The sequence below is a fragment of the Crocodylus siamensis genome, chromosome 3 (assembly GCF_052110815.1).
Source record: "Crocodylus siamensis isolate JL-2025a chromosome 3, ASM5211081v1, whole genome shotgun sequence".
In the NCBI taxonomy this organism is placed as follows: Eukaryota; Metazoa; Chordata; order Crocodylia; family Crocodylidae; genus Crocodylus; species Crocodylus siamensis.
In genome coordinates, this window is record NC_143397.1 from 16,808,590 (window position 1) to 16,830,654 (window position 22,065).

The 22,065-nt window shown below is 40.8% G+C and overlaps 1 protein-coding gene across 2 annotated transcripts in view; it reads left to right on the forward strand.

Moving 5' to 3' along the window:
* DCC (DCC netrin 1 receptor) overlaps positions 1-22,065 on the forward strand; it is a 1,013,322-nt gene that overhangs the window by 982,920 nt on the left and 8,337 nt on the right. For both annotated transcript variants that reach the window (XM_090037801.1, XM_090037802.1), the window contains exon 28: positions 19,652-19,794. In XM_090037801.1, coding sequence (XP_089893927.1) covers positions 19,652-19,794 — 143 coding nt within the window. The remainder of the gene's footprint in view (positions 1-19,651; positions 19,795-22,065) is intronic.

A 22,065-nucleotide genomic window follows, 5' to 3' on the forward strand; every position in this document is an offset into this window, starting at 1 on the left:
CCTTGGAAGATCATCAAGTCCAGCCCTCTGCACCAAGCAGAAAAGACAATGTGGGGTCAGTTGAGCCCAGCAAGGTGACTGTCTTCCAAGACCTTCCCCAAGATAGAGGTCACGCTGATAGGACTGCAGTTTGCTGGATCTACTTTCCTCCCTTTCTTGAAGATAGGCACCACATTGGCCTTCTTCCAATCATCAGGCACTTCACCAGAGCGCCAAGAGCTCTCAAAGATCTATGCCAGGGGCTGAGCTATAATGCTTGCCAGCTCCTTGAGTACCCTGGGGTGTAGATTGTCAGGGCCAGCTGACTTGAAGGTATCCAGCCTGTCAAGGTGGTCCTTCATGAGGTCAGCTTCGATAGCGGGTAAGGAATCTCCCATATCCAGGCATCCCTGTCCCACAGTGGGCAGGGGCATCCCATGGGAGTGGTGAAAAACTGACGCCAAGTGCCCATTTAGCAAGTTTGCTTTTTCATGGGCGTCAGTTGTCCCATCTGGTTTAGCTGGGACAACCTTACTTTTCCTCCGGCTCCCCACATGTCTAAAAAAGGACTTTTTATTGTCCTTGATATTTGTAGCAAGCTGGATTTCCATCGCAGCCTTGGCTTACAAGACCCATAATGCCATGGGTCTTGTATCATTTTATATTTTTTGCTTACCTTGACTTTTGAGGCCCAGTATTTCTGGGTATATTTCAGCTCCACCTTGGGTATGTGCAGAAGTTATATTTAGATCAATATTTAGTACTAATGTGCAACATTTAGATCTGTGCAGATGTTTGGGGAGGTTAAATCAGGCAAAAAAAGCTGAATTTCAATTAGTTTAGCTGAGGAGCTAAACTAACTTAGATCAGGAATGAGTTAGACTGATTTAGTGAACATCTGAACATCTCACCATAACCCTGGGGCTTTGCTCTTCCTCCACTCCCCTGCAACACCCTGATTTAGCTATTCTTAGTTCCCCTCAACTCCCACCATGCCTGGACAAACAATCTTCCCCCCAATCTTGCCAGTGCCCCATTAGCCCCCCTCTTCTGATCCCACCTGCCTTTCCCCCACCCCAAGTTACTTACACCAGGTTCCCAGTGCTATTCCCAGCACTAGTGAACATCCCAGCACTAGTGAACATCTACACACACCACTCCTAATCTACAATCACACTGCTTAAAATAAGCTGCCCTATGAAGCTACATGACCATAGATTGGGTTTCATGAATGTCTGCATATACCCTAGGCTGCAAGAAGTTCTTACAAGAATTAAAACAACTCCCTGTATGAAGAATGGCCTAGAACAGTTCAAGCTCTCTGAAACGGAAGGCTATAGCCACTGACTTTAAAAGTTTTAATAAAAAGTAAATCCCTTTATAGAGCCAAATAATTGAAATAGTAGTGTTTTCCACCTATGATACAATGTAGCGTTTGTCTGGGCCCCAAACCAAGACAGGGCACATCTAAACAGGGATTTCATTGGCTTTTGTTTTGTGAAGTTTTATTTGTCTGTGAGACATGACGTGAGAGGTTGAGAGAGAGCGCGTTGGAGAAGTTCCAGACACATCCTCAATGAGCACAGCTCCGAGGAAAATTAAGATAACAGCACTTTGGGCTGAAGGTCAGTGTACGAGGCTTGGAGCTGTGATCAAAGAAATGGTCTCTTTCTGTTTGATTCCTGCTGTGTTCAGGGAGATGAGACTTTGCACCTTTTTTGTAAAGGAAAAAAAAAAGGACTCTGTTAAAGATACCACTATCAATTTCTCTTCCTAATAGAAAAAAAACAAAAACAAAAACTAGAAACAGCCTGATTGGCTAACTGTTCGCAGTAAAAAAAGAGGAGTCACAAAGGTCCCAGGAGCAGGATCTGATTTCCATGAAGTTGAAATGAGAAGAATAGAGCTGGTATTCTCATTGAACCAAAAGGTAGGAATGATGATGATACTCAGACAAAAGAGTTTAAACAAGGTTCAATCAGTAGTTGGAGACGACAAAAACAATCAAAGCAATGTCCAGAAAATAAAATACTAGGTGTTGACCTATAGTCATGGATTGAATCTTGTTCAGGCAGCAGAATAGGAAGCCAGTCTTCAGAATTCCTGGTCTGGGCTGCCAAGATGAACTGATAAAGTGATCAGCCAGATGACTATAATGGAACAAAAGGATGTCCAGAAGTTGAGCAAAACCCAGAAACCTTTGGCCATCTTAGAACTTGCTCCAAGAACTGGAAAAGCTAGAAAACCAGCTCCAAAGTAACTTGAAAATATCACAGATTAAGGTGGAGGACAGCTACTTGGTTGTAGAACTGGGCTGGAGAGACAGCTGGGTCAGATAGGACCCAGAAGCTGAGAAGGTAAAGGTTGTTCCACAGCTTGTAAGTGATAAAATAACTCACTACAGTAACTGACAGGAAAATATCCATGAGATGCTTATTTAATTCAGGTTAACATCATAGTCAAAATGAATAACTGGAAAGATGGACAGAAAAGGGAAAGGAGGCCCAAATTCAATTTCCCAATTCTGCTAGTATTGCAGGATTTATCTTCAGAAAAAAGAGCAAGTTATTTGGATATAAAATGAACTCGACATGTGATTTGGAGCCAGCCATTTGGAGCTAGCCAGGGCACATTTCAGAGCTAAAAGGAGAAAAAAAAATGATGTCCCAGAACTAGTAGGCTAAGAAGACTACTGTCTTTTTCCCTGGCATAGCTATAATGGGGGACATGACTTATGAGGCAGAGCCACTGGCGGGAATATTTGAATGCTCGTGGCGCACGGGTCAAGTCCCGGAGGACTGGAAAAGGGCCAATGTGGTTCCCATTTTCAAGAAGGGGAGGAAGGAGGACCCGGGTAACTATAGGCCAGTCAGTCTCACCTCCATCCTTGGCAAAATCTTTGAGAAAATCATCAAGGCTCACATTTGTGAGAGCCCGGCAGGACAAATTATGCTGAGGGGAAACCAGCACGGGTTCGTGGCAGGTAGATCGTGCCTGACCAATCTAGTCTCTTTTTATGACCAGGTCACAAAACGCCTCGATGCAGGAGGAGGGGTGGATGTCGTATACTTGGACTTCAGGAAGGCCTTTGATACGGTATCCCACCCCATACTGGTGAACAAGTTAAGGGGCTGTGACTTGGATTACTGCACAGTCCGGTGGGTGGAGAATTGGCTGGAGGGTCGAACCCAGAGAGTTGTGGTGGATGGGTCGGTTTCAACCTGGAAGAGTGTGGGCAGTGGGGTCCCGCAGGGCTCGGTGCTTGGACCGATACTCTTTAATGTCTTCATCAGCGACTTGGACGAGGGGGTGAAATGTACTCTGTCCAAGTTTGCAGATGACACTAAGCTATGGGGCGAAGTGGACACGCCGGAGGGCAGGGAACAGCTGCAAGCAGACCTGGACAGGTTAGACAAGTGGGCAGAAAACAACAGAATGCAGTTCAACAAGGAGAAATGCAAAGTGCTGCATCTAGGGAGGAAAAATGTCCAGCACACCTACAGCCTAGGAAATGACCTGCTGGGTGGCACGGAAGTGGAAAGGGATCTTGGAGTCCTAGTGGACTCCAAGATGAACATGAGTCGGCAGTGTGACGAAACCATCAGAAAAGCCAATGGCACTTTATCGTGCATCAGCAGATGCATGACAAATAGGTCCAAGGAGGTGATACTTCCCCTCTATCGGGCGCTGGTCAGACCGCAGCTGGAGTACTGCGTGCAATTCTGGGCGCCGCACTTCAAGAAGGATGCGGATAACCTGGAGAGGGTCCAGAGAAGGGCCACTCGTATGGTTAAGGGCCTGCAGGCCAAGCCCTACGAGGAGAGATTAGAGAAACTGGACCTTTTCAGCCTCCGCAAGAGAAGGTTGAGAGGCGACCTGGTGGCTGCCTATAAGTTCGTCAGGGGGGCACAGAAGGGAATTGGTGAGTATTTATTCACCAAGGCGCCCCCGGGGGTTACAAGAAATAATGGCCACAAGCTAGAGGAGAGCAGATTTAGATTGGATATTAGGAGGAACTTCTTCACAGTTCGAGTGGCCAAGGTCTGGAACAGGCTCCCAAGGGAGGTGGTGCTCTCCCCTACCCTGGGGGTATTCAAGAGAAGGTTGGATGTGTATCTAGCTGGGGTAATGTAGGCCCAGCACTCTTTCCTGCTTATGCAGGGGGTCGGACTCGATGATCTATTGAGGTCCCTTCCGACCCTAGCATCTATGAATCTATGAATCTATGAATCTATGAGGAGAGGCTGAGGGAACTGGGTTTATTTAGTCTGCAGAAGACACAACAGAGAGGGGATTTAATAGCAGCCTTCAGCTACCTGAAGGGGGTTTGAAAGAGGATGGAGCTGGACTGTTCTCAGTGATGGCAGATGACAGAACACGGAATAACGATCTCAAATTTCAGGAAGGGAGGTTTAAGTTGGATATTAGGAAAACCTTTCTCACTAGGAGGGTGGTGAAGCATTAGAACAGGTTACTCAGAGTGGTGGACTCTCCATCCTTGGAGGTTTTTAAGACCCGGCTAGACAAACTGTTGGCTGGGATGATCTAGTTGGGGATGGTCCTGGTTTGAGCAGGAGGTTGGACTAGATGTGACCTCCTGAGGTCCTTTCCAACCCTCGTTTTCTATGCTTTTATCATTCTATAGGTTACCAGTGAGAACTTTCTGAATAAACTGACAATGAATTAATTTAGAGAAGTTATATGAAAGTCAGCAGAAAGAGGTCAAATGTTTCACTGAGCTTGCAGGAGTGAACAAGAAGGCAAACTGTAGAGTGAACATGAAGGCAAAGTAGGTTCAGTGTGAGCACATATACATAAGGTTAAGCAAGTGCTTATTGCTTTGCACGATTCACGATTCATAGAAAATAATGCCCCAACCCTGCAAACAAAATGCACATGCTTATCTTTCCTATTGTAAGTCATCTTGCTGAAATCAAGCACATAAAAGTGTTTGCAAGATGAGAGCATAAAAGAAGTATGTGATTTCCATTGGTAGATATTTGCTTTTTACAGGCAATCGCTATATTCTGTGAACCACTACATTTACCTGTTGACCTTTCCTGCAGCAGTAGCAGTAGCAGTAGCAGGCTTGTCTAATCAGTTAACAGCTTGACTTTTATTGGAGCTTGCTTGGTCTGTTTCTTGTGGGGGGTTTTAACTTTTCCTAATTATTTTTAGACCCAAAAGAGCATGTAAGCATGCAGTCAGCTTTGGCTTCTGAGCCGTCTGATTTCTTACTTTAAAATGATTCCCAAACTGCAAATTCCCTCTTTCTGGTAAGAATGTGTTAGTAATAGATAACATGTTAAACATAGTCCACAGCTTTCTTCCATTCTGAATATCATTCAGTGACACCTTAAATGTTTTTTTTTAAAGAGCACCTTCCTGTGTAAATGAAGGAAAGATATCAATCTTTGAATAAATGCAAGTCTGTGAACCAAAGTGCTGAAAGAATTGACTGACTCTAAACAAAGTAGCTTATATACTGAGATATCAGAGTTCTGCAAGGAGAAAAATGAAAAAGAATTAGCTTCATAGAGTATTAAAGCTCCATTTCAGCCCTAAAAATCCCAGGATACATAGCACCAGCAATGAAGGAGGGGTGGGGAATCCATTCAGATTTAACATTTGAAACATATTGTTGATCTTTAAGCAAAGTTATATAAATGTGTCTCAGGAAATAATTTATTCCCCCAAAATATGTTTTTGAGGCAACCAAAGGCATTTGTGATCTAACTCGGTTAATATTTTCAGCCAAATTAAAAGTCAAAAGAGCTTATATTGTTTGTTTGTTTTTAATTAAATGCTTTTAATTTTTCAAGCGCTCCAGTACCTCTTAGAAACCTGGTGAAGAGATGGTATTCTCAGCTCCCTCAGGCATAATATTCAGGGCAGCCTCTCAGGATTGTGGGAGACAAGGTTTTATATCCCTCCTCTCTCTGTGATTTGAATCAAGGTGCAAGGATATCCCCAAAGAGTTCCCATGCTCACTTAGTTAGGTCTGTCCAAATCTTCCCTTTTGAAGCTCTTTCATTTTGCATAAGTAATTAAATATTCATCAGGGGAGGGAATGCAACTCGTATGTCCCACTCCCAGGGGAGTGCCTTAAACACCAAACTGTAGAATCATTTCCAGTCTCTCCCCAGCCCAATAAATATTTAATTATTTATGCTATTTATTCACTATTTATACAATTCAGGCTCAACCGGAGAGATGCAACCCTGACTCCAAATACCCTCATGATTAAAGCAGTCTCCTAGGACATGGGGGGGCCTCTTTTCAAAGCTTTCTCCAAATCAGGTGGAAGGGGGCTGATTCTCATTGTGTGCCCTAAAGTCCTGCACATCCTGGTTGTAGGATATAAGGATATGGTATCCTCTTCCTCAGTTTGGTGCTGTTACTGAAGTCGCCAGGTGAACTTGGCCTCTTGTTTCAACATAGCCTGCATTTATTAAAAATATCCCAATAGCAAACCTTTTGTTTGACACAAAATCCTAATTTTGTTTGTTTTCATAGAATCATAGAAAATTAATGTTGGAAGGGACCTCAGGATGTCACCTAGTCCAACCCCTTGCTCAAAGCAGGACCAGCCTCCACTAGTTCATCCCAGCCAAGGCTTTGTCTAGTCAGGTCTTAGAGCCTCTAAGGATGGAGAGTTTACCACCTGTCTGAGTAACCTTTTCCAATATTTTACTACCCTCCTAGTGAGCGAGTTTTTCCTAATATCTAACCTAAATTTCCCTTGTTTCCCATGTTTGTTCTGCAAAGAAAAAATGGTAAAATTCAAGAACAGAAGTAATTCACTGTCTTAGTCTGAAACCTAGCAAAAGGCAGGGTAGAACTGCATCTTACTGTGCAGATTCAGAGATGCTTAAGTTTTCATAGGCAACTCTTCCTATTTCAGTCCCTGCTCCCTGAGAGTTCTTTCATAGCATCTGACAAAGTAAGTTGTTGCTTACAAAAGCTAAGCATCTTTATTAGTTAGTCTGTTAAGTGCAATTCTGCCCTTTCTGCCTGAAAATGTCAGGTTGACCCAAATAATTTTGTGTTCAATTTTGGAGTTAGTGGGTTCAGTTCTAGTAAGTTAAAAATTGGAACCAGTGAGGTCTATGCCAGATAATATACTGTGAAGCAAAATTTCAATTTCAGGTCTTTCCCAACACCCTCCTTCCTTTACGTTGATATTGATGGGAATGGTACATGTATAGGGAGGCAACATAGTCAAAGGATGGACAGAAAGTAGAAACGGCCAGCTGTCCCTTTTCTGACATTAGTCCATATCAGATGCTTCAGAGGAAAGTGAAAAAATCCAGTAATGGAGACAATTATGGCATAACCTTCCCATGGGGAATAATTCTTCCTAAACCTAGCTAGCTAGTAACTGGATTAAATGTTTAAGCATGGGGGTTTATACACCTTATGCATTAAGGTCTTTTGCAAGGCTTATTAGAGTCAACGGGAAGATTCATTTTCTTCTCTGGGTTTTGATTCAACCCTGTATCTGAGTTTTAGAGATGCTGATAATCCAAAGCTCCAAATGAGGGTAAAAGGAAGTTCAGATATTTGCTACCATTGTAATAGAAGCATGAATCTTGTTATAGTCTACAAAAGCTTTTAAAATATTTTTAAAAGACTCACTGGTATCCAGTGCCAGTGAATGCCAGAGACTCATTAAGAGTTGCATTAAAAAAAAAAATAAAAAAGGATTCGTCTCCTCTATAACTGAGGCAGTACCTAATATAGCAATCCTAATGTATTTCTTACATGTCTCTTCTATTCCTGGGTTTTGTTTTTCTGGAATGGTGAGAATTGGATATATTGGATGAAATCTGGGACCCACTAAAATCAATCAGAGTTTTACCTTTTATTTGATCTTACTTCTAACATTTTATGTCCATTTCTGACCCCTGCACTTTTAGCCAAGGTTTTCATTGAGTTGTCTATAATGAACCCCGGGGCTTTTCTTGAGTAGTTCCAATTAATATAGTTGTTACAGCTAATGTCTGTACAACTAAAGCATTAATGTCTATGCCAGTGGTTTTCAACCTTGTTTGATTCAAAGCATCCCTAAAAAAATGTCAGCTCTTAACTTTCTGCTTGTTGTTTGACTACAGAAAAATAATAAGAGCAATTCTTTTATTTCAAAGAACTCCAAAAGACCATAACAGGTCAGGATGTTTTTGACGCTGTGGATTCCTGCTTAAAATTGCTGAGCTTATCTTATGAATCATGTGTAGGTGTTTGCACACCTAACATTTCTAACATTGTTGTGGCACCCTTTTTTGAGTTTCACTGCTCTGCACTATTAGGGGATAAAATCACGTGTTTCTCTCAGGAGCTGTTGTGGCTTCTACACCTCTGTGAAACTTTGAGGCACATGGTGACATCCGTAAATGGCATGCCCTCATATGATCCCACAGAAAATGATTTGTGAAATAGGATCTGTTTAAGAACTTTATTTCTCTGGTGCTTACCATCTTTCTTCTAATTTCCAGGCTAAATTCCTCTATGGTCAGTTTGTACTCAATGCTGTGGCTTGAATAGCTCTTTTCCTTCCCCCGGGTTCTCTTTTTGATATGTATGAAGAAAACACACTTTTGTTTTGCCAGGCAAAACAAACCATGCTCTTCCAGTCTACATTTGTAATATAGGGTATCAGTTTCCTGATTATCCTCCCAGTCCTTCTCTATACCTATTTTCTTTTGAAATCACCTTTCTTGAACATAGTTGCCACAATTACACATTATTTCTGGACAAAATCATACTATTTATACAATGGCAGTAATACTTGCCTATCTCTGCTGGAAATAGGAACATCTCTTACCTGTTGTTGGGTTGTCTTTTATGTGGCTACATCAATCACATTGATGGTTTATTGTCGTCCTGTGATCAAAAGATGGTACATATCCATCTTTCATTTCTTCTGTCATTTCTAATTGATGAGCACTGCACTTATAGTAGAATATGGTCTTAGTCCCTAGGTACATGAGCTTATACGTTATACAATGAACCATCATTCCATTTTTATTATTCCAATACTCAAACTCATCTCTTGCTGTTGGAGCATGTTCAAGTTCAAACGTTGGTAATGCATCCCAATTTTATGCCACTGGCATGTTTCATTACCAGCCTCCTACTTCTTACATCAGTGGAAATATTAAGATCTTTCTCTAGAGCACTAGTAATCTTTTTCTACAATAATTTCCCTTTTGACAAAACTATTCATTACCCATATTACAATTCTTTTATTAATTCTCAACATCTCCATTTACCTGATAATTTCCCATATGGCATCATATCTTATTTCATTAAAAAAATCAGTCCTCACCTGCATTGATCAAGTAGGGTTAATGCTCCATACATTCCAACCCATTAGATTCATGGGCTGTCAAGGTCACCATCTTATATTTCTGAGGCTCCAAAACGCCACCGTCCCCACATCAAAGGAGCATTCTTTAGAAATGCAACAAAGTGATATCAGAGTTCACTTATGGCGATGGGTTTTTTTGGATAAGGACATAATCCTCTCTATCGTTTGATATGGCACAGCATATAGCAGTGCGGGAGAGTTCTTCCATAATGTCATACAGACAGAACATAATGTAGTCTTACTATCTGATATCTGACATCATAGCAGCTTGGCTTCTTTCCGTGCTTACGCACATGCATCATTTCGTGTTGACAAAGAATTCTTGTTCATATACCCTGATGGGCAATGCTGCTGAAATATAAAATGCAGTAATATAATGAGTTCAGCATGGTCTTTTGAAATGAAATGCTAGCTGGGATTTACACCTGTTAGTCATAGATCATATTACTAATGAGCAAATGAAGTGTTTAATAGCCCTACTGAGAAAATAAAACTTTAAACCAGTAAATTATGACGTGGCTGCTTTGCTTTAACATCTGATGCGCTCTGTCATTTTTCTTCTTTTGTGGCTGTGGTTCCTAGTTCTTCTAAGGGTCCTGCTGGGTTGGGAAACATTAAAAAACAAAGTGTTTCTAATTCAATTAGTTACTTATTTGCATAAATTAATTTATTTTGTATATCAACCTTCTGTGTCCGGAGTTTTCTGTGAGAAGTCTGTTTGATCCTTTTAGTATTACTTGGTTGAGTTTTTCCAACGGCTTGTATGACAAATCAAATTATCTACTGCAAGCATTACTGTAAAATATTTACCAGAGACATATAATTGCCTATGCTGCTGATAGACATGGTAAAAAAAAAAAATTAAAAACCCAGAGCTTTACAAAAGAGGAAGCGCATTAGTTCAACCCAGCTCCCTAGCATCTGTATAGATTCGGTGCTTCAGTGGGGCTTTTTGGCATTTTTATCTTGAATCATCTATTAGCTTTTCAGCTTTTAGCTTGAATTAGCTATTAGCTAAAAGCCCTACTGAAATGCGTGGTCTATACAAATGCTGGGCAAGCAGGTCAAACTAACATGATGCCTCTTCTGTGCATGTGCTGTGCTTTGTGTGGGGGTGTGCTGAGCTTAAAGGCCTGGTTTTTGGGTGTTTTTCATATCTGTAAGCAGCCCTAGTTATATAACTAAAATGTTTTGGTTTTCAGTTTAGTTACAAGAGTTAGATTTTGCCTGTTGCTTTTGTAAGCTAAAAAGCAAAAAAAAATCCTAATTACCATTTTCACTTCTCATTATCAAAATCCAGCATGGAACATCTATCTTTGCACAGAAAAGTAGGTCCTTAAGGCCAATTATTATAATTAAGGAGCTACATATTAGTTACATGGTTTTTACCATAGAATTTATGGGTACAAAGGCTCATTATGCCAGGAGTATAATAGCTGGATGTTCTGCATTTCATGTAAGTTTTCCCCTCTCCACACAAATTGTTTATGTCATCCCAAATCCATGAGGATCAGACAAGTCATAATATGAAGTCAGTTGTTGAAAGAAACATTATAGAGAGCACACTCCAAACATGGTACAACTGATTTCTGCAATTGTTTAGTTGTATTGGTTATTATTTCCAAGAGAGTTGTTTCCAAAGATCACAAACAAGATCTTCTGGAATAATATGTGAATAAATTTATTTGAGTGCTACCATAATAGTAATCGTAACAAAATCTGCAGTACTATGAGTCATAGCTGTGATGTTTTCCTACAGTGATTGAAACAGATGTGCTAAATACTGTAAAAAAACAAATAAAAGACAGTATATCTGCCCTGGCGAGCTTACAGTTTAAGCAGTATTGCCTTTAAAAAAAATGAATTAATACAATTACATGTAATATTTAATAATTTAATATTTTAATATTGAGCACTTCCTTCACTCAATGCATGGCTGTCTTATCTTACAAAGCCTTCTTAGACATTACTTTGCTTTTCTATTTTGGCAGCATTGCCCTATCAATGTGCAAATACGTATTCTGTGGGCACGTCTGCATGAGAAGCAATGACACCGTATTATACTCACAGTATAATAGACCGTCTAAAGACCAGTTCTTTTTGTAGCTTTGTGAGTGTTTATACACAGTTGAATTTTATATGTGGTTTAAGAGCTATGCATGCCCTGCTTTTCTGTTCTGAGCCAAACCCATAAGGGGTTTGAACCTGCATCTCCTAATTCTCAGCCAAGTGCTTTAGCCAGTAGGCTACTAGTTTAAGCATAGTGTTCCAGCCCTCCTCTTGAAGTTGATCTACCGGGTAGCCAGGAGAGGAAGTAGGACATGAACAAGGTATAGGGAAGAGTGGCTCAGTCAGAGAGGTGCTACCCTGAAAAGAGAGAAGCTATCCCATTGATGTTTATCCAATGAATCCTAAAAGCCCCTTAAATTAAGGGCAGTTATGCCTTTTCATGGCAATGTCCAGCTCACTGATCTACTGTTCCTCTACATTCCTGCCCTTGGACCACACATATATTCCCCTCCTGGCTGTTCAGTGAATCAGAGAATGGTGAAAATGAGTCAAATAGGTGAAAGAGGTGATTTGAACCGAAACTATTATATACTATATAGTAGGTACATTGAGGCAGCTTTCTTGTATTCATTTATCCTTTATTGCATCAGATGTTACAGAAGAAGGCATGTTGTCTACTGACACTGGACTGGAACTTGAAATACCCGGGTTTATTTGTGACCGTGCCACTGGCTTGCTGGATAATCCTGGATAGGTTTTTTTTTTCATAACTATGGGCCTCAATTACCTTATCTGTTAATAATCTTGTAGACCAGCTATCAAACCATCATCTAAAGTATGGGTTATATTTTTGTTTCCCAATTAACAGACTAATCAGAAAGGTACTCAGCATCTATCAAAATACTATTTAGGTTCCTGAAAATATAACTGCCTACACTGTTGAAATGCCTACCTTTACCGTTTCGGATTTTAGCACCACTGTTGTGAGAATGGAAAAAAATACTTGAGCATAACAGCTCCCTTTAAATAAATGGCAGTTACCTTAGGTTAAATCAACAGAGTATCTGCTCATAATGTTTCCTGCAGGTGAAGAGAATGTAATTGTTCGTAATATAATTCATTGTGGAACAATTTGGGGATCGTGATTGTGTTTTGCTTTTCTCCATGCCCGCCAAGATTTACTGATTACTTGTAATCTTAGGTACATCCTGCTCCCACAGCCCTGGACTAGAGGTCACTTGTTCACTCAGAAACCTTAAAAATTGCTTCACAATGTAAACAGTGTGGAAAAAAAACACAACAACCACCCCCCTCCCCTTTGATAGCTTAAAATAAGGAGTTGCCTGACCCCCTTAAAAATTACCTCTCTATGAAGAAATGGGAGCTAAGCCTACTTTCTTTCTTAAAATTTGACTTGATTTCATGCCATATCACAGACTGTATCTGATGAAGCTGCCTGCATCTTCCATCCTTATTGTTCGATACATGGAAGTTAGAAGCACCAGTTATTAAAGAACTGTAAACTGAAGCTAGAAGAGTGATTGTATCTTTTCAGTAATCACTCGTGTTTCATATTGGACTTTTCCCATTTTTACTTTCAGTTAAACATTATCAGATTAGGGAATGTAGAGATGTGGGTCTCTTTTCTGTCTGTTTTTGTCTTACAATTCTTTAATGGAAGGATTACATAGACACATATGTATTTATATTTACATATTAATAATATGCTGGGTGGGGGCTTCAGTTTCTATCTACTCTGCTGTTTTCTCTGTAACAGGTCCTCCATTTCCTAGCTATGGTGTACATGCTTTTAAGTAATTAAAAACATAATCTCAATTCTTTGAAATGCAGGAAAATGAATTGGCAACTTGTGTCCCTGGGCTGCTCACTAGAGCTGTAAAAATACTAAAATCTGTCATGACTGCAATCACGTGTTGGGAATAGGGGAGTATCATCTCTGCTCCAGCTTCAGCACCTGCCTTTCTTGCCATACTAGAGTCATTCCTCTTGGTAGCATCACTGATGGCCCAAGAGAACTCCTATTAATGAGCTGCAGTAAAGCAGGTAGGAATCTAATAAGGAAGGAGGAAAAAACGACCAATGGAGCTTCCCCATTATTTGAAAAGGATGGTCTGGATTTAAATAAGAGCTAGTTATTTTTGTGACCCAAATTAATATTTACTTGTCAAGGCAGATATAATTCCCCAAGACAGCAGATGGCTATGGCTCCTATTGTAGTCAGGAAGTCACTCACCCACCCATTCACTGAGCAGAGTATTTAGTTAGTGTATTATTTGGCTGTTCTCTAGATCTGTGCCATAGGCTATGCCAGTGTAACTGCATTAAGTGGGTGGCTGCCATCCTACCTGAGGAATCATAGTGAGTAGATGTGATGTTAGACACGTCATGCTCTCATGTACCATTAGACCATTCTAGCCCAATGACCATTTGTCTTGGGGAGAACTTTGGGTTGTTTGATTTTTTGACCATGAGAAAGTGTTTCCTTTCCTCTAAAGCATCATTCTTAGCCCAAGACCAAAAACAGTGTCCCAAATCTAGGTCATCACTCCTGTCTCAGGTGACAAATGCTCTATTACTGATAACATATATAGATAGAAGAATAAGCAAGAGATTTTATAGTGCTTGATATATAAAATATATAGTATTCCACCTTGTACATGTTAGCAGGTTTAACATAAGGATCTTAAAGCACTTTACAAATATTAATTAAACTTAACATGATTCACAACTACAGAGACGGCTGCTATTGTAAGAACCTGTCTAAGTAGTTTTATATTTTTCTTTTCAGGTAGGTAAAAATAATTACCAGTTTTAAAAATGGTTAGACAAGAACATGAGGCTCTTAAATAACTTGCTCAGGGTCATATCATGAGAATGAGAAAGGGAAATTTTCTGGGCCCAGGTCATTTATTTGTGTGTTTATTGTCATAGGAAAGAAAAATGATCGGAATAAAAAACAAGTCTTGTTAAGGGTAGTAAATGGAATACCTTCTATATAAGGAACTGACAGAATCTACATTAATGAATTAGTCTTATTAAATGATTGCAGTATAGTTTGAGAGAGATTTTACAACCTCTTGCAAGCACTCTAGTCTTCCAAGCAAATTTCACTCTGGACAGTATTGATAGCTTTGACATATCAGTGGGCGCGTCTTCATAAGACACTTTGCTGTGCAGCAGACTAATTTTCTGTGTAGTAAAGTGTCACTGTCTATGCATGCATGACAATTAGGGTGCAGCAGTTTTATTTATTGCACTGCCAGATAATCCCATCAGATATAAGTGGTATCCAGCAACACAGTAAATTACTGCGCTTAAATGCATGTGTAGACAGTGACATCAGGATTAGTTTACTCTGGCTTAAATTGATATTCAGTCACATTAATTTCACATGTAGGCATGCCCAGTATGGAAGCCACTGTAGGGCATACTAACCTTGTATTACAGTGGGTGAATGTCCCTAGAGCAGCAAAGGATATGCTGTGGCATACTAGTATGCCATAAGGGCGATGGAAGTTTGCTGTGAGATCCCCCTCTGTGGGTGCATCTATATATGCAGTTAATGCGACTGAATATACTCCAGTGCAAACTGAGCCAGAGTAAACTAATCTGGATGTCACTATCTACAGCGCACTAATTTACTTTGCCATCAGATAGTACTTGTGTCTGACAGGACTATCCAGCAGCACAGTAAATTAGCCTGCACTGACCTAATTGCTGCACAGATGTAGACGGTGATACTTTACTGTGCAATAATTATTGTTTAGTAACATTTCAGTAAAAAATACTATTTAGTAGTAAAATTAGTAAAAATTACTGTTACTAATTTACTATGCAAGTTAGCCTACTGTGCAGTAAAGCGCATATGTAGACACACCCTGTGAGGAGGTAAATGCTGTCCTCCTAGCATCCCAGTTACTCTAGTGGCACCTGTGCTGCTTCTGTGGAGATTATTGCCCCTTTTGCCTTCCCTGTCTCCAAAGAGCGCCTGTGCCATTTCCCCCATGCTCCCAGGTCACGCTACTATGAGTGGATGGATGCACAGACAGAGCTACACTTTGCAGCCCAGCTCATACCCTCCACTTCTGTGCCCCCAGGGCCAGTTTGAAGGGCCACAGTGGTGTTTGCCCACATGTGAGACCCTGAAGAAGCAGCCTCAGCAGTGGGAGCTGCCCTTGTTCCCTGAAGTGCAGATTAGGGGTTGGCAGGGAGCAGACTGTGCACAGTAGAGTGAGGTATTGCTCCTACCACACTTACCTGGCGCCAACTAGGTCACTTACTGTCAATTTTTTTTTACCTCAAAGTCCCCTCCATATCTTTTCTGAATTTAGATCTAGCTCAGGTTTTTCATTTGGGATGCTGCAAAATTCAGAAAAGTTAATGAGGAGTGTCTTGAGGCTAAAAAGCTTGAGAACTACTGGTACAGAGACTAATCCTTTGCTTAAAGAGATGCATTTGGTGTCATTATTTTAACAGTACACCCCCATACTGTTATTTCCTCTTACAGGGGAGTGGAATATCTTATATATTTTGGGGAATACAGACACACACGCACACACACGTGACCTTTTGGGTGTAAAAGTGAAATATTTTGCCATTTTTAATCCAGAAAAAGGTGTGCCCCGGTATCAAAAGTTTGGGAAACACAGCCTTAGAAACCAGGTGGATGAGAGCAAGGTTTAGAGATTAAAGGAGGCCAGAGAGAAATGAAAAGATACACATGGAGTGTGGCCTTATATAATATGTGTGCTGAAATTTTTACCATCAACTTCAGTGAAAGAAAAGTTAGGTCAGTCCTGAGTCGTTTTTCAATTCCCATCCCTATTATCAGACTCTTTTAATGGCTGATATAAATTTGATTTTATATAGCAGCTTGCATTTTCAAACCACGCCAATGCACTAATCAGTGTCTTATCAATGTCATACTGCAGTAAAAATCATTATAGACTAGACCTAGCTCCAGATCTCCTCCAACTCCATCTCCCCCCTACTCTCAAGCAACCCAGAGACTGAGGTCTCCAGACATTAGGAACATGGCTGAAGCTGAATGTGAAGCTGCTACAGATGCGGTCAGGAGTGTTTGCTGCAGACCCCCAGCCTTGTCTGAATATCACCTGAAGGCAGCCACAGGCTTTCTGGAATGGGGCGAGCCCTTGCTCCATTAGACTTTGAAAGCATGGCCTTTCAGTCCCTATCCACCCAGGTTACCTATCCACCCAGCTCCAACAAGGAGCTACATTCCAGTTTAACACCTGAGAGAAGAATTTTACCTCTACAGTGGGGAAAGAAGTGCACCCCAAAGTCGCAAGCAGGAAAGCAGGCAGTATCTCTTCAATAATGGCATTTATGGAAAAAAAGTGCGTTCCAGCAAAACAGAGGCCTTCCTGCTCTCTCCAAAGAGCTAAGCATCCCCTTCAGTCCTGCTTAGTCCTTTCTTTCCCCTTAGTACAAGCTAATCAGGGGAACTGAGGCATGCAACATGAACACTTAGAAACCAGAAATATTACAAGAAAAGCATAGTCTGTCATAGAAGTACCTCCATTTACTTCTAATGTACTACCCTAGACTTGCCTCTGAAGGGTACAAGCTGGCAGGGCAGCTGCCCAGACCAAAAGGGGGCCCAAAAATGGTAATTTATTTTTCTGTTGTCCAATTGTTATTATCATTATCTCTGGCAAAGGCAGGGCCCAATACTAAAAGTTTGTTTGGGGCTGCCAGGAGGTATGGGACCAGCTGCTGGTGGTGGTATTAGTGCTAATATCCACTTTTTGCATGAAAGAACTGAGTCAGGGGGGAGGATTCCTCCGTAGTCCACAGATTTTGATGCTCCACTAGTTTCTGGTCTGCGTTGATGGCATTAATTCTAACACTAGACCAATGACTGTATTATCAAGTGAGTAAGGATGTCTGGGAGTGAGAAGGAGGGCACTGTAGTCTAGCCATTAGGGTCCTTCTTTGTAAGGGGTGGTGGAGGCTGAGTCCTGGGGCCAGTCCCTGCTTCCAGGAGTTTTGGTGCATTTGACATTACAGAGTCTTTGGTTAAAAAACAGAAATGACACTAGCAGCAGGGACTAGATGGGTAGCTATGGAGGTATGTTCTTTCTTGCTTGCTCATCTTTACTCCCATTGCTATTGCACTCCTGGATGCCTGGTAGCCTAAATACCATAGAAAGGGATGTGAACATCCTTGGCTAACTTACTCTACAACCTGCTGGTTAAGACACTATGGAGTTGTGAGTTCACGTTTTTCATGGTGGGAAGGGCCTTGGACCTAGGTCTTCTCTAGGGCAGGGATACTTGAGAATGCCCTAGGGGGTGGGTGGGGACAGAGTGCCACCATGCACCATCCTGCACTGCCGCGCAGGTGTCACCCGCCCGGCCGGATGCAGGGGGCAGGGGAAGTTCACATACATAGCTTCATATTTACCTGCACACCACCCCTTCCCCACCGATCCACCTCTGGCTGCGCACCACTGGGGGACTCAGAGCTGGATGTTGGATGCTCTGCATCCAGCCAGGGGTACACTGATCCAAAAAAGGTTGAAAACCCCTGCTCTAGGCTATTGGAGAAAAGGTCACCAGTACTAATGACCATTCCTGTTACTCAGTCTGGGGTGTCATGCTCTCTACTGAATGCAGTGCAGTGGGTCAGGTGTCCTGAGCTATGGATCCCGCAACGGTAAAGGCACTTACATGTGACTGAGACCTCAGCTCTAGAGACGGGGAGGAGATCAGAGACACACTTGTGTCTAGCATTTCTTATCCACAATCTTTAGACACTTCCTGACTCAGCACCTGAACACTCTGGATCACCGTTGGGAAGTGCTTAAGTCTCATAATTGACTGAATAGGATGTCTACTTGCTTAGCCTCAGCTATTTGAATCACCTTCTTGGGACAACGTGCCTATTTTGGTATTCTGATTCCTCAATAGAGGCATCTACAAGGTCATTTTGCATCTGGAATGTCACCAGTAGTAGCCTAAACATAGCCACTGCTGACTGTTTATTACAGAAAAGTTTCAGAAGACTGAATTCAGTATATTGATTATGGCAATTAGGGAGATAATCAAACTGTAGCATCATAGATAATACATTACTCATCCTTGGGTCTGCTGCAATGCCAGCAATTTCTGGAGTAAGCGCAACATGCCTTTCTAATGCCTCAATATTTATGGCCCACTTGTTCACAGTAATTACCCAATAAGATATTTCATACATCAGCAGAATCTTAGGGAATTTTCCTTACATTTATCACCATAGGCAAACCAATTTCTGACAGCTCTGTATCTTATTTTGAACAAAGCAATTCAGAAACTCAGCAAGTTTAAAAACTTCCCATCCCAACCAGGCTACATTAAGGAAGAGAGAGGTAGCAAGTCATGTTAGTCTAGAGATGGGCAGAAGATGTGGTAGAGATATACCTTATAGACTAACTGAATCAGAGATTCATCTGTATCAGCAGAACCACCAAATTTGTACTCTTTTTCATATGCTTTACCCCTGGCACCAATAGTTTCTATAGTTTGGTGGCGGCTTAGCACCAGTAAAAGTATGCTGAGAGTTTGGTTTACAATGTAGTGTGGGTACAAGGATATGCATATGCAAATTCATTATTAATGCATGAATATTTATTATTAACTAAAGTAAACATAAGATTTAATAATCTTACAACCTAGATAACTAAACCAATCAACAGCATGGACATTAGAAACTATTATACTGCAAAAAGATGGTTTGACCAGGACTGCTACTCCCTTCATTGTTGCTTTTTCTATTCAAACATAAAATGAGATTGACAAACGGTTTCCAGGCAAGGATTCACAGACCCATTGTTTTGACTTGTATGATAGAAAAGTGTAGTATGGGCAAGTTAAAAAAAAAAAAAAAATCACTCGCACAGAAAATTCCTGACCAGTCAAAATTTAAGTCATGGGAGCTGAGCCCTGGATGATCCAACCTAGCAGCCCAGAGCTGCCATGTGATTTCTGACAATCAGAAATCCTTGACAAGGAATCAGAATGTGACAGCAATGGGATTTCAAGTCAACTATAAATGGAGTCACTTTAGCAGAGATTCGTCAATATTGTTCCCATTAGCTCTAGTGCCCTCAAAAGAAAAGAAGTAAAATAAATCTATTTGGAAAAGAAAATCTGTGTTTATAACTGAAAATACAAAAATCACCATAACCAGTTAAATCATTTTGCGTGTAAGGTTCATTGCTCCTTTCTTTGTGCTCGGACACTAATACTGTGGTTTGTTTCCTCTTTCAGGGCCTAACCTTCCCAAGGCTCAGGTTAAAACAGCATCACTTGGATTGGCCGGAAAAGCAAGATCACCTTTGCTTCCTGTCTCAGTGCCAACAGCTCCTGAGGTTTCAGAAGACGGCCACAAGCAGACAGAGGACCCCGCTAATGTAAGGCCAGCCCTTAAATCAGAATCTGATCACAACTAGCATTACTTTTACTGAAGAAACACACCTGCAGTTCATAACTTCATGCAGTCCTTTGTAGATCACATGTTCATTTTTGCTGAAGTATTAGGCAGCATTAGAGTCTGACCAAAAGCTTGCTGAGGTCAAGAAGCATTGACTTCAGTGGACTTTGACATACCTAATATAGATGAATGGAGAAAACTCGTATGCTCTGTGGATATCATTCATGTTATTTGCGCAGTCTGTTTTGAACGTCTTGAGATATCATAACAGCTTAAGCTGTTAGTGTCAGATCTAGAAGGAAAAAGAGACTGAGGGAAGAGAAAGAAGAGATGAAAAAAGTGATGGTAGAAAAATAGGAGTTGGGGAGTAAATGAGTATAAACTAAAACCAAGACAAGTAAAGGAAAGATGTTGTTGAAGAGATAGATACAGATACACTGAATAGGAAAAAAGGAGCTGAGATGTGATGCCTGAGAGATAATAAATAAATTCTAGACCAATCTCTTAATTCCTATTAAGAATTTCAGAGAAAGTATAGTGTGATACCAGGCATTCATCTGTTCATTGTCCTGATTATACAGGTTTTAGCAGGTTGTGGTCCAGCAGTCTGGATTACTGCTATAATAAAGAGGTTGTCAAAAGCCCAGACCCTTTGAGTCACACAAGTGGGGTAATATGTCTTATTAATAAGTCCTAAAACAAACCAACTCTTATCATATAAGGGAGACAGAACCAATACAGAATGGTTAGCGTTCATGCTCCACATTCCCGTGGCGTGAGAGACAAATTGGTGCTTTATACTCAGTAAACAATCACTGCCCTGGTGTCTTCTCTTTGCAGTGGCACTGTGCTGAGAAATATTATTGATATAATATTTGTACTATAGCCCTTTCATCTTGTTCATATTCATATTGGGAGCATCCTTTTTTCCTTCTCTATATTTCTGCAGTCTTGGGTTCTAATGTCCCCAGTATCCTGTAGGTTAATTGTTCCTCTTACATAATCAAAATTAGCATATGTTTTGATGGAGTTACTATGGAGTTGCTACATTTAACACTAATTCTTATTGACTTTTCCATCTAAGCTTTTATCCATATTTATCACTTATCTCTTAGCTATGAGACTTAGGCAAGTGTTAGAGTAGGCCCTTTGGCCAGCTGGCCTGCTACTGGTGTTACAGCTAAACGTATCCTCTTAAGTTTATAACTTACTTTCACCAGTTTGCCCATAGGCTACAAGACCAACATACAGGCTACAATGCAGAAGATAAAAAAGTTCATGAGGAAAGGAATAAGAAGGAAGAAAGTAATGTGGGAGAAAGGCAGTTGTGTATAACCTATTTTCATCTCCTTGCATGCGAGAATACTTTGCTATTTGCTACATTCCAGATTCATCTAGCTTGTTACTTAATCCTTTCATATTTGAAATGCTGGAGGGAAAAGAATCTGATTTTGGCATGTGCATAAGGATTTTTTGGTCTGCTTCCCATATAACTATAGGATAGTAAAATGCTGTTACCAATTATCATTAGCAATATCATAAGAAACGTGCTACTGTACCTAGAGATAGGCGCATTCTCACATTTTGCTGGAGTACAGAGGTTCAACGTGTGAGGTCATCTTCAAAATAAGGTCTTTTTATTATTGATCCCTTTTCTATCTCCATAACATTTTGCTAGTGATACTCATCTTCCACTGGCTTTTTATACAAAAGTACTGATGATGATATTGCTTAGTACTGAATCCTCCATCTGGATCTGTGCATGCTGACATGCATTCAGTTGCAGAACTGATGCTTTTTATCCATAGATCTCCAAGCATTTTGGAAAGTAATTAAGATAATAAATCTCCTCACCTATCTAGGGAAGAAACTAAGAAAGTTGCAAAACTGGCATTTTGTTCCCCTGCCTATTTTTCTTTCTGACTTCGGCAATCACTTGAGCCTTCACTCAACATGTGTAACATGATTTCTGTGATTTAGATTCATGCTCTTACAATAGCAATGGGACTCAAACAAATGGTGCTTGGCATGAAGTGTGGTGCTGAGCCATTGCACCAGTGGGTAAAATCCATTATTGAACAATGTGGTCATAGAGCAGCCCATAGGTTGTTGTAGCCTCACAATTTCTTTGCACTTTTCCCAAAGCCTGCCAGCTCTACTGCTAAAGGGAGATAAGGGACATGAGTCTTGTGCTGAGGAGGGGAGGAAGACAAAATGAAAATGACCTCGGTGATAAAATTACAAGGCATGA